At 39.8% G+C, this 16,624-nt stretch overlaps 1 protein-coding gene across 1 annotated transcript in view; it reads left to right on the top strand.

Annotated features, from left to right (window-relative positions):
- Positions 1 to 13,987, top strand: part of AHNAK (AHNAK nucleoprotein) — a 90,552-nt gene extending 76,565 nt beyond the window's left edge. Inside the window, 3 exon segments of the mRNA XM_030219673.1 lie at positions 1 to 5,268; positions 5,410 to 9,570; positions 9,573 to 13,987. Coding sequence (XP_030075533.1) covers positions 1 to 5,268; positions 5,410 to 9,570; positions 9,573 to 13,180 — 13,037 coding nt within the window. The 3' untranslated portion in view covers positions 13,181 to 13,987.
- Positions 13,988 to 16,624: the final 2,637 nt, after the last annotated feature.

The raw sequence follows: 16,624 nt of genomic DNA, 5'->3' as shown, positions 1-16,624 counted from the left end.
GATATTCTGGTCCAAAGGTAGATATTGATGCTCCAAGTGTTGACATTGAAGGTCCAGAAGGAAAACTGAAAGGTCCCAAATTTAACTTGCCATCAATGAATGTAAATCTACCGAAAATTTCCATGCCTGATGTTGATTTGAACGTGAAAGGTCCAAAATGGAAGGGGGATGTGGACATATCAGGTCCTAAGATAGAGGGTGATATGAAAGTCCCAAAAGCAGATATCAAAAGTCCTCAATTGAATATTGAGGCACCTGCTGTAGACATTGAAGGACCTGAAGGAAAAGGGAAATTAAAAATGCCTAAATTTAGCATGCCTAAGTTTGGAATATCGGGTCCCAAATTAGAAGGACCGGATGTGGATGTGAAACTTCCAAAAGGTGACATTGATATTTCTGGTCCAAAAGTAAAGATTGATGCTCCAAGTGTTGACGTGGAAGGCCCAGAAGGAAAACTGAAAGGTCCCAAATTTAACATGCCATCAATGAATGTAAATGTACCGAAAATTTCCATGCCTGATGTTGATTTGAACGTGAAAGGTCCAAAATGGAAGGGGGATGTGGATGTATCAGGTCCTAGGATAGAGGGTGGTATGAAAGTCCCAAAAGCAGACATCAAAAGTCCTGAATTGAATTTTGAGGCCCCTGCTATAGACATTGAAGGACCTGAAGGAAAAGGGAAATTAAAAATGCCTAAATTTAGTATGCCTAAGTTTGGAATATCGGGTCCTAAATTAGAAGGACCGGATGTGGATGTGAAACTTCCAAAAGGTGACATTGATGTTTCCAGTCCAAAGGTAGATATTGATGTACCAAGTGTTGACATTGAAGGCCCGGAAGGAAAATTGAAAGGTCCTAAATTTAGCATGCCGTCAATGAATGTAAATCTACCGAAAATTTCCATGCCTGATGTTGATTTGAACGTGAAAGGTCCAAAATGGAAGGGGGATGTGGATATTTCAGTTCCTAAGATAGAGGGTGATATAAAAGTCCCTAAAGCAGACATCAAAAGCCCTGAACTGAATATTGAGGCCCCTGCTATAGACATTGAAGGCCCTGAAGGTAAAGGGAAATTAAAAATGCCTAAATTTAGTATGCCTAAGTTTGGAATGTCAGGTCCCAAAGTAGAAGGCCCGGATGTGAATGTGAAGCTTCCAAAAGGTGACATTGATATTTCTGGTCCAAAGATAGATGTTGGTGCTCCTGATGTAGAAGGTCCAGAAGGTAAACTGAAAGTCCCTAAAGTTAAGATGCCATCAATGAATGTTAATCTACCAAACGTTTCTATGCCTGATGTTGACTGGAATCTAAAAGATCCTAAATGGAAGGGAGATGTAGAAGTTTCAGGCCCAAAGATACAAGGTGATTTGAAAGGTCCCAATGTTGACTTTAAGGGTCCAGATCTTGGTCTTGAGACTCCGGATATAGGTATAGAAGGGCCAGAAGGTAAGGGAAAAGTGAAAATACCAAAACTCAGTTTTCCTAAATTTGGAATTTCCGATCCCCAACTTGAAGGGTTGGATGTTGATGTAAAACTTCCAAAAGGTGACCTTGATATCTCTGTTCCTGTGGTAGACATTGATGTACCCAGTGTGAACATTCAAGGTCCAGATGGAAAAATGAAGGGTCCTAAATTAAACATGCCTTCAGTGAATGCCAGTCTTCCTGAGGTTGACCTACATTTAAAAAGTCCTAAAATAAAAGGTGATATGGATGTGTCAGGGCCAAAGATTGAAGATGAGGTGAAAACTCCTAAAGTAGATATTGAGCTTGAAACACCAGACATATCTATTGAAAGCACAGAAGGAAAAGTGAAAGGTCACAAATTTAAGCTGCCTTCATGGAACTTTTCTAAACCCAGTGTTTCCCTTCCAGATGTGGATATAAATCTAAAAAGTCCCAAAATTAAAAGTGATGCTGAAGTTTCAAGCCCTAAAATTGAAGGTGACATTAGTGGTAAAAAGTTGGATGTTGAAATACCAGAGGGAAAAGTTAAAAAGTCGAAGTTCAAGCTTCCAAAATTTAACTTTTCTGGATCTAAATCACAGTCATCTAGTGCAGAAGTGAGCCTTCCAAAAGCTGATATGGAGGTTTCCAGCCCTAAATTAGACATAGGATCCCCTGAAGTAGACATTCAAGTCCCTGAAGGAAAAGTGAAGAGTTCGAAATTTAAAATGCCATCATTCAATCTATCAGGGCCAAAGCTAAAGGGAGAGGTAGACATTGCTATTCCAAAAATAGAAAGCAATAAGAAAGGTCCAGGTGTCAGAAGTCCTCAAGTTGAGATTGATACTCCTGAAATAGATATTGAAGGTCCTGAAGGTAAAGGAAAACTGAAGATGCCAAAACTCCATATGCCTAAATTTGGTATATCTGGTTCCAAGCTTGAAGGTCCTGATGTTGATGTGAATCTTCCAAAAGCTGATTTTGATATCTCTGGTCCAAAGATAGATGTTGATGTACCCGATGTAGATATAGAAGGTCCAGAAGGTAAACTGAAAGGCCCTAAATTTAAGATGCCTTCAATGAATGTTAATCTACCAAAGGTTTCCATGCCAGATTTTGACCTAAATTTAAAAGGACCTAAATGGAAAGGAGATGTAGATGTTTCAGGGCCAAAGATAGAAGGTGATTTGAAAGGTCCCAGTGTTGATATTAAGGGACCAGATCTTAATCTTGAGGCTCCAGATATAGACATTGAAGGACCAGAAGGAATGGGAAAACTGAAGATGCCAAAATTTCATATGCCTAAATTTGGTATGTCTGGTCCTAAACTTGAAGGGCCTGATGTTGATGTGAAACTACCAAAAGCTAATGTTGATGTTGATGTACCTGATGTAGATATAGAAGGTCCAGAAGGCAAATTGAGAGGTCCTAAATTTAAGATGCCATCAATGAATGTTAATCTACCAAAGGTTTCCATGCCGGATTTGGACCTGAATTTGAAAGGTCCTAAATGGAAGGGAGATGTAGACGTTTCAGGCCCGAAGATAGAAGGTGATTTGAAAGGTCCCAATGTTGATATTAAAGGACCAGATCTTAATCTTGAGGCTCCAGATATAGACATTGAAGGGCCAGATGGAAAGGGAAAACTGAAGATGCCAAAATTTCATATGCCTAAATTTGGTATGTCTGGTCCCAAACTTGAAGGGCCTGATGTTGATGTGAAACTACCAAAAGCTGATGTTGATATACCTGATGTCGATATAGAAGGTCCAGAAGGCAAATTGAGAGGTCCTAAATTTAAGATGCCATCAATGAATGTTAATCTACCAAAGGTTTCCATGCCAGATTTTGACCTAAATTTAAAAGGACCTAAATGGAAAGGAGATGTAGATGTTTCAGGGCCAAAGATAGAAGGTGATTTGAAAGGTCCCAGTGTTGATATTAAGGGACCAGATCTTAATCTTGAGGCTCCAGATATAGACATTGAAGGGCCAGATGGAAAGGGAAAACTGAAGATGCCAAAATTTCATATGCCTAAATTTGGTATGTCTGGTCCTAAACTTGAAGGGCCTGATGTTGATGTGAAACTACCAAAAGCTGATTTTGATATTTCTGGTCCCAAGATAGATGTTGATGTACCTGATGTAGACCTAGAAGGTCCAGAAGGTAAAGTGAAAGGCCCTAAATTTAAGATGCCATCAATGAATGTGAATCTACCAAAGGTTTCAATGCCTGATTTTGACTTAAACTTAAAAGGTCCTAAATGGAAGGGAGATGTAGATGTTTCAGTCCCAAAGATAGAAGGTGATTTGAAAGGTCCCAGTGTTGATATTAAGGGACCAGATCTTAATCTTGAAGCTCCAGATATAGACATTGAAGGGCCAGATGGAAAGGGAAAACTGAAGATGCCAAAATTTCATATGCCTAAATTTGGTATGTCTGGTCCCAAACTTGAAGGGCCTGATGTTGATGTGAAACTACCAAAAGCTGATGTTGATATACCTGATGTAGATATAGAAGGCCCAGAAGGCAAATTGAGAGGTCCTAAATTTAAGATGCCATCAATGAATGTTAATCTACCAAAGGTTTCCATGCCAGATTTTGACCTGAATTTGAAAGGTCCTAAATGGAAGGGAGATGTAGACGTTTCAGGCCCGAAGATAGAAGGTGATTTGAAAGGTCCCAACCTTGATATTAAAGGACCAGATCTTAATCTTGAGGCTCCAGATATAGACATTGAAGGGCCAGATGGAAAGGGAAAACTGAAGATGCCAAAATTTCATATGCCTAAATTTGGTATGTCTGGTCCCAAACTTGAAGGGCCTGATGTTGATGTGAAACTACCAAAAGCTGATGTTGATATTTCTGGTCCCAAGATAGATGTTGGTGTTCCTGATGTGGACATAGAAGGTCCAGAAGGTAAATTGAGAGGCCCTAAATTCAAGATGCCATCAATGAATGTTAATCTACCAAAGGTTTCCATGCCAGATTTTGATCTGAATTTGAAAGGTCCTAAATGGAAAGGAGATGTAGACGTTTCAGGCCCGAAGATAGAAGGTGATTTGAAAGGTCCCAGTGTTGATATTAAGGGACCAGATCTTAATCTTGAGGCTCCAGATATAGACATTGAAGGGCCAGATGGAAAGGGAAAACTGAAGATGCCAAAATTTCATATGCCTAAATTTGGTATGTCTGGTCCTAAACTTGAAGGGCCTGATGTTGATGTGAAACTACCAAAAACTGATTTTGATATTTCTGGTCCCAAGATAGATGTTGATGTACCTGATGTAGACCTAGAAGGTCCAGAAGGTAAAGTGAAAGGCCCTAAATTTAAGATGCCATCAATGAATGTGAATCTACCAAAGGTTTCAATGCCTGATTTTGACTTAAACTTAAAAGGTCCTAAATGGAAGGGAGATGTAGATGTTTCAGTCCCAAAGATAGAAGGTGATTTGAAAGGTCCCAGTGTTGATATTAAGGGACCAGATCTTAATCTTGAGGCTCCAGATATAGACATTGAAGGGCCAGATGGAAAGGGAAAACTGAAGATGCCAAAATTTCATATGCCTAAATTTGGTATGTCTGGTCCCAAACTTGAAGGGCCTGATGTTGATGTGAAACTACCAAAAGCTGATGTTGATATACCCGATGTAGATATAGAAGGTCCAGAAGGCAAATTGAGAGGTCCTAAATTTAAGATGCCATCAATGAATGTTAATCTACCAAAGGTTTCCATGCCAGATTTTGACCTGAATTTGAAAGGTCCTAAATGGAAGGGAGATGTAGACGTTTCAGGCCCGAAGATAGAAGGTGATTTGAAAGGTCCCAACCTTGATATTAAAGGACCAGATCTTAATCTTGAGGCTCCAGATATAGACATTGAAGGGCCAGATGGAAAGGGAAAACTGAAGATGCCAAAATTTCATATGCCTAAATTTGGTATGTCTAGTCCCAAACTTGAAGGGCCTGATGTTGATGTGAAACTACCAAAAGCTGATGTTGATATACCTGATGTAGATATAGAAGGTCCAGAAGGCAAATTGAGAGGTCCTAAATTTAAGATGCCATCAATGAATGTTAATCTACCAAAGGTTTCCATGCCAGATTTTGACCTGAATTTGAAAGGTCCGAAATGGAAGGGAGATGTAGACGTTTCAGGCCCGAAGATAGAAGGTGATTTGAAAGGTCCCAATCTTGATATTAAAGGACCAGATCTTAATCTTGAGGCTCCAGATATAGACATTGAAGGGCCAGATGGAAAGGGAAAACTGAAGATGCCAAAATTTCATATGCCTAAATTTGGTATGTCTGGTCCCAAACTTGAAGGGCCTGATGTTGATGTGAAACTACCAAAAGCTGATGTTGATATACCTGATGTAGATATAGAAGGTCCAGAAGGCAAATTGAGAGGTCCTAAATTTAAGATGCCATCAATGAATGTTAATCTACCAAAGGTTTCCATGCCAGATTTTGACCTGAATTTGAAAGGTCCTAAATGGAAGGGAGATGTAGACATTTCAGGCCCAAAGATAGAAGGTGATTTGAAAGGTCCCAACCTTGATATTAAAGGACCAGATATTAATCTTGAGGCTCCAGATGTAGACATTGAAGGGCCAGATGGAAAGGGAAAACTGAAGATGCCAAAATTTCATATGCCTAAATTTGGTATGTCTGGTCCCAAACTTGAAGGGCCTGATGTTGATGTGAGACTACCAAAAGCTGATGTTGATATACCTGATGTAGATATAGAAGGTCCAGAAGGCAAATTGAGAGGTCCTAAATTTAAGATGCCATCAATGAATGTTAATCTACCAAAGGTTTCCATGCCAGATTTTGACCTGAATTTGAAAGGTCCTAAATGGAAGGGAGATGTAGACATTTCAGGCCCAAAGATAGAAGGTGATTTGAAAGGTCCCAATGTTGATATTAAAGGACCAGATCTTAATCTTGAGGCTCCAGATATAGACATTGAAGGGCCAGATGGAAAGGGAAAACTGAAGATGCCAACATTTCATATGCCTAAATTTGGTATGTCTGGTCCCAAACTTGAAGGGCCTGATGTTGATGTGAAACTACCAAAAGCTGATGTTGATATACCTGATGTAGATATAGAAGGTCCAGAAGGCAAATTGAGAGGTCCTAAATTTAAGATGCCATCAATGAATGTTAATCTACCAAAGGTTTCCATGCCAGATTTTGACCTGAATTTGAAAGGTCCTAAATGGAAGGGAGATGTAGACATTTCAGGCCCAAAGATAGAAGGTGATTTGAAAGGTCCCAACCTTGATATTAAAGGACCAGATCTTAATCTTGAGGCTCCAGATATAGACATTGAAGGGCCAGATGGAAAGGGAAAACTGAAGATGCCAAAATTTCATATGCCTAAATTTGGTATGTCTGGTCCCAAACTTGAAGGGCCTGATGTTGATGTGAAACTACCAAAAGCTGATGTTGATATACCTGATGTAGATATAGAAGGTCCAGAAGGCAAATTGAGAGGTCCTAAATTTAAGATGCCATCAATGAATGTTAATCTACCAAAGGTTTCCATGCCAGATTTTGACCTGAATTTGAAAGGTCCTAAATGGAAGGGAGATGTAGACGTTTCAGGCCCGAAGATAGAAGGTGATTTGAAAGGTCCCAATCTTGATATTAAAGGACCAGATCTTAATCTTGGGGCTCCAGATATAGACATTGAAGGGCCAGATGGAAAGGGAAAACTGAAGATGCCAAAATTTCATATGCCTAAATTTGGTATGTCTGGTCCCAAACTTGAAGGGCCTGATGTTGATGTGAAACTACCAAAAGCTGATGTTGATATACCCGATGTAGATATAGAAGGTCCAGAAGGCAAATTGAGAGGTCCTAAATTTAAGATACCATCAATGAATGTTAATCTACCAAAGGTTTCCATGCCAGATTTTGACCTGAATTTGAAAGGTCCTAAATGGAAGGGAGATGTAGACGTTTCAGGGCCGAAGATAGAAGGTGATTTGAAAGGTCCCAGTGTTGATATTAAAGGACCAGATGTTAACCTTGAAGCTCCAGATATAGACATTGAAGGGCCAGATGGAAAGGGAAAACTGAAGATGCCAAAATTTCATATGCCTAAATTTGGTATGTCTGGTCCCAAACTTGAAGGGCCTGATGTTGATGTGAAACTATCTAAACCTGATGTTGATATTTCTGGTCCAAAGATAGATGTTGATGTACCTGATGTAGAAATTGAAGGTCCAGAAGGTAAACTGAAAGGCCCTAAATTTAAGATGCCATCAATGAATATTCATCTACCAAAGGTTTCCATGCCTGATGTTGATTTGAATCTAAAAGGTCCTAAATGGAAGGGCGATGTAGATGTTTCAGTCCCAAAGATAGAAGGTGATTTGAAAGGTCCCAGTGCTGATATTAAGGGACCAGATCTTAATCTTGAAGCTCCAGATATAGACATTGAAGGTCCAGAAGGAAAGGGAAAACTGAAGATGCCAAAATTTCATATGCCTAAATTTGGTATGTCTGGTCCTAAACTTGAAGGGCCTGATGTTGATTTGAAACTACCAAAAGCTGATATTGATATCTCAGGTCCAAAGATAGATGCTGATGTACCTGATGTAGATATTGAAGGTCCAGAAGGTAAACTGAAAGGCCCTAAATTTAAGATGCCATCAATGAATATTCATCTACCAAAGGTTTCCATGCCTGATGTTGATTTGAATCTAAAAGGTCCTAAATGGAAGGGAGACTTAGATGTTTCAGTCCCAAAGATAGAAGGGGATTTCAAAAGTCCCACTGTTGATATTAAGGGACCAGATCTTAATATTCAGGCTCCAGATATAGACATTGAAGGACCAGAAGGAAAGGGAAAACTGAAGATGCCAAAATTTCATATGCCTAAATTTGGGATGTCTAGTCCTAAACTTAAAGGACCTGATATTGATATGAATCTACCAAAAGCTGATATTGATATCTCTGGTCCCAAGATAGATGTTGATGTACCTGATGTAGACCTAGAAGGTCCAGAAGGTAAAGTGAAAGGCCCTAAATTTAAGATGCCATCAATGAATGTGAATCTACCAAAGGTTTCAATGCCTGATTTTGACTTAAACTTAAAAGGTCCTAAATGGAAGGGAGATGTAGATGTTTCAGTCCCAAAGATAGAAGGTGATTTGAAAGGTCCCAGTCTGGATATTGAGGGTCCAGATCTTAATCTTGAGGCTCCAGATATAGATATTGAAGGGCCAGAAGGAAAGGGAAAACTGAAGATGCCAAAATTTCACATGCCAAAATTTGGTATGTCTGGTCCCAAATTTGAAGGGCCTGATGTTGATGTCAAAATTCCTAAAGCTGATTTTGATATCTCTGGTCCAAAGATAGATGTTGATGTACCTGATGTAGACCTAGAAGGTCCAGAAGGTAAAGTGAGAGGCCCTAAATTTAAGATGCCATCAATGAATGTGAATCTACCAAAGGTTTCAATGCCTGATTTTGACTTAAACTTAAAAGGTCCTAAATGGAAGGGAGATGTAGATGTTTCAGTCCCAAAGATAGAAGGTGATTTGAAAGGTCCCAATCTGGATATTGAGGGTCCAGATCTTAATCTTGAGGCTCCAAATATAGATATTGAAGGGCCAGAAGGAAAGGGAAAACTGAAGATGCCAAAATTTCATATGCCAAAATTTGGTATGTCTGGTCCCAAATTTGAAGGGCCCGATGTTGATGTCAAACTTCCTAAAGCTGATTTTGATATCTCTGGTCCAAAGATAGATGTTGATGTACCTGATGTAGACCTAGAAGGTCCGGAAGGTAAAGTGAGAGGCCCTAAATTTAAGATGCCATCAATGAATGTGAATCTACCAAAGGTTTCAATGCCTGATTTTGACTTAAACTTAAAAGGTCCTAAATGGAAGGGAGATGTAGATGTTTCAGTCCCAAAGATAGAAGGTGATTTGAAAGGTCCCAGTCTTGATATTGAGGGTCCAGATCTTAATCTTGAGGCTCCAGATATAGATATTGAAGGGCCAGAAGGAAAGGGAAAACTGAAGATGCCAAAATTTCACATGCCAAAATTTGGTATGTCTGGTCCCAAATTTGAAGGGCCTGATGTTGATGTCAAAATTCCTAAAGCTGATTTGATATCTCTGGTCCAAAGATAGATGTTGATGTACCTGATGTAGACCTAGAAGGTCCAGAAGGTAAAGTGAAAGGCCCTAAATTTAAGATGCCATCAATGAATGTGAATCTACCAAAGGTTTCAATGCCTGATTTTGACTTAAACTTAAAAGGTCCTAAATGGAAGGGAGATGTAGATGTTTCAGTCCCAAAGATAGAAGGTGATTTGAAAGGTCCCAGTCTGGATATTGAGGGTCCAGATCTTAATCTTCAGGCTCCAGATATAGATATTGAAGGGCCAGAAGGAAAGGGAAAACTGAAGATGCCAAAATTTCATATGCCAAACTTTGGTATGTCCGGTCCCAAATTTGAAGGGCCTGATGTTGACGTCAAAATTCCTAAAGCTGATATTGATATCTCTGGTCCAAAGATAGATGTTGATGCACCTGATGTAGATATGGAAGTACCAGAAGGTAAACTGAAAGGTCCTAAATTGAAGATGCCATCAATGAATGTTAATCTACCAAAGGTCTCCATGCCAGATTTTGACCTAAACTTAAAAGGTCCGAAATGGAAGGGAGATGTAGATGTTTCAATTCCTAAGATAGAAGGTGATTTGAAAAGTCCTAGTGTTGATTTTAAGGGCCCAACTATTGATGTTGGTACTCCCATTCTAAATGTTGAAGGGCCAGAAGGAAAAGGTAAAGTGAAAATTCCAAAATTGCATTTTCCTGCGTTTGGCATAGCTGGTCCTGAGGTTGATGTAAATCTTCCAAAAGGTGACCTTGATTTGTCAATTCCTAAGGTAAAAGGTGATTTGAATGTCCCAGGATTGGATGTGAGCATGGGTACATCTGATTTAGATATAGAAGGCCCTAATGCGAAATTGAAGGGGCCAAAGTTAAAAATGCCTTCTTTGGATATATCAGGGCCAAAGCTTGCAGCACCAGATGTTGAACTTAATCTAAAGAAACCCAACATAGGTTTATCTGGACATAAATTGGAAGGACCTGACATAGGTGTGAAAGGACCAAAAGGGAATATAGAAACTCCTGATTTGGATGTACATGTAGATACCCCCGATATTAATTTAGAAGGTTCAGAGGTGAATGTTAAAGCCCCTAAGTTTAAAAAACCAAAATTTGCATTTGGAATGAAAACCTCTAAACCAGAGATCAAATCTTCTGTGGATATTAGTGCTCCAGAGGGCGAGTTGAATATTGAATCTCCTGATCTGAATAAAGGGAAAAAAGGTAAATTTAAAATGCCTAAAATTCATATGAGTGGTCCCAAAATGAAAGGCAAGAGAGGTGGGTTTGATGTTCCCTCTGTTGATGCAGATGTAAGTTTAAAGTCACCAGATTTAAATTTAAGTGCATCTGACCCAGACGTAGCCTTAAAGGGCGATCTAAAGGCACCTAAAGTTAAGAAACCTTTGTTTGGGAAAATACATTTTCCAGATGTAGAGTTTGACATAGGATCTCCTAAATTCAAAGGTGAAGCCTCTGTACTAAGTCCTAAGGTTGAAGGAGAATTAAAAACACCCGATTTTAGCATGTCTTCACCAGATATTAAAGGTGAAATAAAGTCACCTGGAATTGGTATTTCTGCAGGTGGCACTGGAAGCCTACCTGATGTCAATATTGATGGTTCTGAAATAAAACTTAAAAAACCAAAATTCAAGTTACCATCATTTAACATGTCAGAAGCAAAAGTGGAGGGACCTGATGCAGGTTTGAATGTCCATCTTCCAAAAGGGGAACTTGATATCGCTGGGTTAAAGCATGAAGGACATACAGTAGTACCTGACATAGACATACATCTCGATACTCCGGATATTAATGTGAAAAGACCTGATGGAAAACTTAGTGGACCTACAATTCAGATGCCATCATTAGATATGTCTGCTCCAAAGATCTCTGGATCTGATTTTGGTTTAAACCTGAAAGGACCAAAGCTGAAAGGAGACCTCAATATTTCTGGTGATATTAAAGGTCCAAATTTGGATGTAGAAGCACCAAATGTTGATTTTAAACGTGAAGGAGTAAATATTAAGATGCCAGATGTTAGCATGTCTGGTCCCACTTTGCAAGGAACAGATGCTGATTTCCATGTAAGGCTTCCAAAAGGAGATATCAATGTTTCTGGTCCTAGAATTACAGGAGATATGAGAGTCCCTGGTATGACTGCAAGTCTTGATACACCAGATATAAATGTTAAAAGTTCTGATGGCAAGCTTAAAGGACTTACAGGTCAGGTACCCTCACTGGATGTTTCAACCCCAACAATATCTGGACCTGATTTAGATGTAAACCTGAAAGGACCAAACCTGAAAGGTGGCCTGGATATTTCTGGTGGCCCTCCTAACTTGGGTTTAGATGCATCAGGCATAAACATAGTACCCAATATCAATTTAAAAGGACCAAAACTAAAGGGCAATGTTAATGCTTCAGGTGACATTGATACACCTGCTGTTGGCATAAATGGTGGAGGTGGGGAATTTGAAATTGCAAAAGCTAATTTGCCAGGCTTTGGCATATCTCATTCCAAAGTGGAAGGGTCTGATATAGATATGAATATAAAGCTGGCAAAGCCATCTATTGATATTCCTGGTTCAGAGATTAAAGATGTAAGTGCTCCTGGCCTTGGAGTAAACGTTGATTTTCCAAACCTTAAAACGGATACCTCTAACATCACCCTGAAAGGGCCCTCTTCAGGTTTCAATGTGCATATGCCAACTGTTATAGGAAGTTTTCAACTACCTGGGCAAGAAATAAAGGGTGAGATGACAGGTCCCAAACTAGGAGCTGAATCACAAGTAAAGCTAAATGTCCCTCCTGGTGACTTAGCAAGTCCATTGGGAAGAGTGACATTCCCAAAATTCAAGATGCCAAAATTCACATATGCGGGGCCGGAGCTGACTGGAAGGGAAGTAGGGGTTGATGTGAATTTTCCAAGGTCTGATCTAAATATTCAGGCCTCCAACATGGATGTTGAGCTTGAACAAGACATCAGAATAAAAAAATCTAAAATCAAAATGCCAAAGTTTAACTTTTCTAAGCAGAAGGGAAAAAGTGGTGATGTGAGTCTGGGGTCAACAGAAGCTTCACTTTCAGTGCAGGGATCTAAAGATTTGAAAAGTTCAAAAACCAGTCTTGGTTCTGCAGAGGGTGAAATGGATAGAATGAAAGCATCACCACATTTGGAGGGTGAAGGGGATACAGCATCACCAAAAGGAAAGTCCTCTGCATTTGAATTTTCATTATTTAAAAATAAAAAGCCTCGGCACAGGTCTTCATCCTTTAGTGATGATAATGAACACTCCTCACCATCAACGCCAAGTGGCACACTGGAATTTGAGGGTGGCACAGCATCACTAGAGGGTAAAAAAGGTAAAGAGAAGCACTCAAAACTTAAATTTGGCACCTTTGGTGGTTTGGGATCCAAAACAAAAGGGTCTTATGAAGTTACATTAAGTGGTGATGAGGCAGGAGATGTTCAGGGCAGCGGTGTCTTATTGGCATCCAAAAAATCCCGAATTTCTTCATCTTCTAGCCATGACAGTGGTACAAAGGGAGCAGTGCAGCTACCAAAAGCAGAATTGACTGTTGCAAAAAAGAAGGAGTAATGTTTTGAGTTGTGTAAAATATATATATATATATATAAATAAATAAATAAATATATATATACATCTTTTGTGTTTGTATATAAATTTCATAGCTTGAATCCTTTGAAACTCAGCAATGAGGTGAATGTCTGATGAATTGCCTTCATGTATGGTCCTTTACAAGAATCCAGGGAGTTTAACTGATGGGATGGTCATGTGTGCGTTTTATGCTGAGAGCTTACGTTTACTTGTAGGGTCTTTCATACAGTTTTCATTTTACAAAGTCTTTTCAGTGTTGTTTATGGAAATAATTGTTTTCCATTTTTATTCATTTTGGCTTTTAGGGGCTTCAACATTTGTAATAAAACTGATTTAATAAATACTGTAATACATATAGACCCAACTGAGATGTGTCTTATTTGCACGTTCACATATAATTTCAAGATGTGTTAAAAAATGTGTATATTTTTCATAGCTTGGTCTTGGAAACTGTGGAATGCAGCAATTACCATTGTTTTCTCATGTGGAGTTTCTTTTCTGAAAGAAAGGCTAATTTAAAATACAGTTAAATTTGTACATTCATTATTTTACAGTCATCATCTTAGTTGGTTCCATGTGACACTTTTATTATTTGTATTGTATAGGAGAATGTCTCTTCCTAAGTATGTGATGCAGAAATTTGACTGCCACTTTTCTGATGCTTGTTAAACTTTCTGTTAATAAATTTCCCTTGATTTCAGACATCTTTCAGCACTTTAATGGCAAATTATTAAGGAATGTAAGAAGACTGATCTTGTAAAGTGCAAATAAAGTGTTTATTAAGCTTCACATATTGCCTGGTCTGCTTCTTATTTTGAATCAGAATCTTAAAGTTTTAAATAATTTAGGGGTCCTTTTACAAAGGTGTGCAAGCGTTGTTTAGAGGAGATGGCCAGCTTCGTTTTTCAGCCATAATGGAAACCGGGCCCGGCCATCTCAAACCCGGCGAAATGCAAGGCTTTTGGCCATGGGAGGAGCCAGCATTTGTAGTGCACTGGCCCCCCTCACATGCCAGAACACCAACCGGGCACCCTAGGGGGCACTTCTAGAAATTAAAAAAAAAAAAAAAAAGCTCCCAGGTGCATAGCTCCCTTACCTTGGGTACTGAGCCCCCCAAATCCCCACCAAACCCCACTCCCCACAACTCTACACCATTACCATAGCCCTAAGGGGTGAAGGGGGCACCTACATGTGGGTACAGTGGGTTTTGGAGGACTCAACATTAACCACCACAAGTGGAACGGGGGGTGGGGGGGGGGTGGGCCTGGGTCCATCTGCCTGAAGTGCACTGCACCCACTAAATACTGCTCCAGGGACCTGCATACTGCTGTCAGGGAGCTGGGTATGACATTTCAGGCTGGCATACAGGCTGGCAAAGAACTTTTTTTTTTTTAATTTCTTTTGGGTGGGAGGGGGTTGGTGACCACTGGGGGGAGTAAGGGGAGGTCATCCCTGTTTCCCTCCAGTGGTCATCTGGTCAATTGGGGCACTTTTTTGTGACTTGGACCTAAAAAGAAATGGATCAAGTGCAGCCGGCGAAATGCTCATCTGAGCCGGCCATCTTTTTTCCATTATGGGGTGAAGCCAGCTATCTCGTAACCACGCCCACGTCCCGCCCCCACCCCGTCCCGCCTTCTGTGCCCTCCCTTGAAGGTTGGTTGGCTCCACGACAAAAAGCAGTTGGGGCCGGCTAAAATCGGCTTTCGATTATACCGATTTGTTCGGGATCGATTTGTGTCGGAAGATAGCCGGCCATCTCTTTCAAAAATAAGCTCAAGAGACTTCCATATATTCCTATACCATTTAGTGTGCACTAAAAACACTATTGTGCCTTTCTAAAGACCCCCTTAGTGCCCATTTTACTGAACTGCACTAGTGATTTCCTCACAGAAAATGCAATGAAGCCCATTCAAATTGATTGGACTGCATTTCATTTGCCTCACTAGGGCGGTTTAGTAAAAGGGGGCCTTTACAGGCCCTTTTACTAAAGGATCTTAAACCCTAACATACTTTTTAGTGCATGAAAAAGATTCACTGGAAAATGCTAATCGTGTGTTTATTTTTCAAAAAATATTTTTGAGAGAAGGTGTGTCATGGGCGGGGAATAGACATGGAAGCGTTATCCAGCTAACATGTTCGCAGTAGAGCTCAGTAACTGGATAACACAGACTTTGGATCATGTACCGCCTCCTAAATATGAGGTGGTGAGTGCTCCCATGTTAATTTTTTTTGCAAGTCCCATGCGCTAATAGAAATATTAGCACAGGACCTAAAAATAAACATTACAATTAAAAAACCCTAAATATGAATGCATTAAACTGGGCTTAGCACGCGGGAAACTCCTGCATTAAAATGTGTAAAGCCTAGATTTTGACGTGTTTTAGTAAATGGACCCCTTATATTCCTCAATATATTATATCTAGATCCTGAAAATGGCTCTCTGCTACCCCTCTTCTTCAACATTCTGCAAAATTACTTCAGCTATCCCCTCTGTGTCCCTCAGAAATCTCCAGATATACTTAAATACCCTAAATCAGTGGTTCTCAACCTTTTTTCAGTCAGAACACTCCTGACAGATGATGCTCGCATATGTGACACACATCATATATGATCCTAATCAGGACTTTTTTTCAGGGGGTACTCAGGGGTACTGAGTACTGGCACCTTTTCCATTGCCTGATAAAACTGATCCATGGTCCCCAAGTATTAATGAAAGAGCCCAGGTTCTGCACACCCGCTGCTGCCTTTTCATAGATTCTGTGACCGGTTGCAAGGTGCCTAGTTATTGTGGGGTGGGTTTCTCAGTGATCACCCCACCCCTGAAGGATGGTCCACCTTTTTGGCTAGAAAAAATGCACTGATACTAATGGACTTTGGTCTGATTTAGTATGGCAGTTCTTGTGACTTAAATGTAAACATGCTCTGCATCCACAAAAATCTCTCCTCCCCTTCCCCCAACAACAAGTTCAGATCATAACTAGCACATTTCCTCCATGGAAGTTATCATACAAAAAATATTCTGATTCTCATGTCACTGAGTGATAGCAACATACATCTCTCCACTACCGGGCACATTGTGAAAAATTACAAAACCTAAAAAAAAATCCTAACTCAACATACATGTAGCAAATTTAGCATGCAACAGTAGCACTAATTTCAATGATTCAAACAACATGTTTATGTTTTATGTTTATTGGGACGCGATAAACCGCCTTTGACAGCAAATCAAAGCGGAGTACAACACAAAACAAAATCAGGAAATAGGTGGGAAAATGTGGGGTACAAATGTAGCAAATAAATAAATAAAGCAAATGCCAAAATGAGATAGGACAGAGAAAGGAAAGGAGGAGAAGACAAGGGGTTTGAGAGAAGGGGAGATAGCAATAGAACATCTGCTGGCAGCCAATGGATGTCGCAACCTGGGTA

Source organism: Microcaecilia unicolor, chromosome 11, assembly GCF_901765095.1.
Source record: "Microcaecilia unicolor chromosome 11, aMicUni1.1, whole genome shotgun sequence".
Lineage (NCBI taxonomy): Eukaryota > Metazoa > Chordata > Amphibia > Gymnophiona > Siphonopidae > Microcaecilia > Microcaecilia unicolor.
Note: the sequence above shows the minus strand (reverse complement) of the source record. Positions and strands in the feature narration are given on the sequence as shown.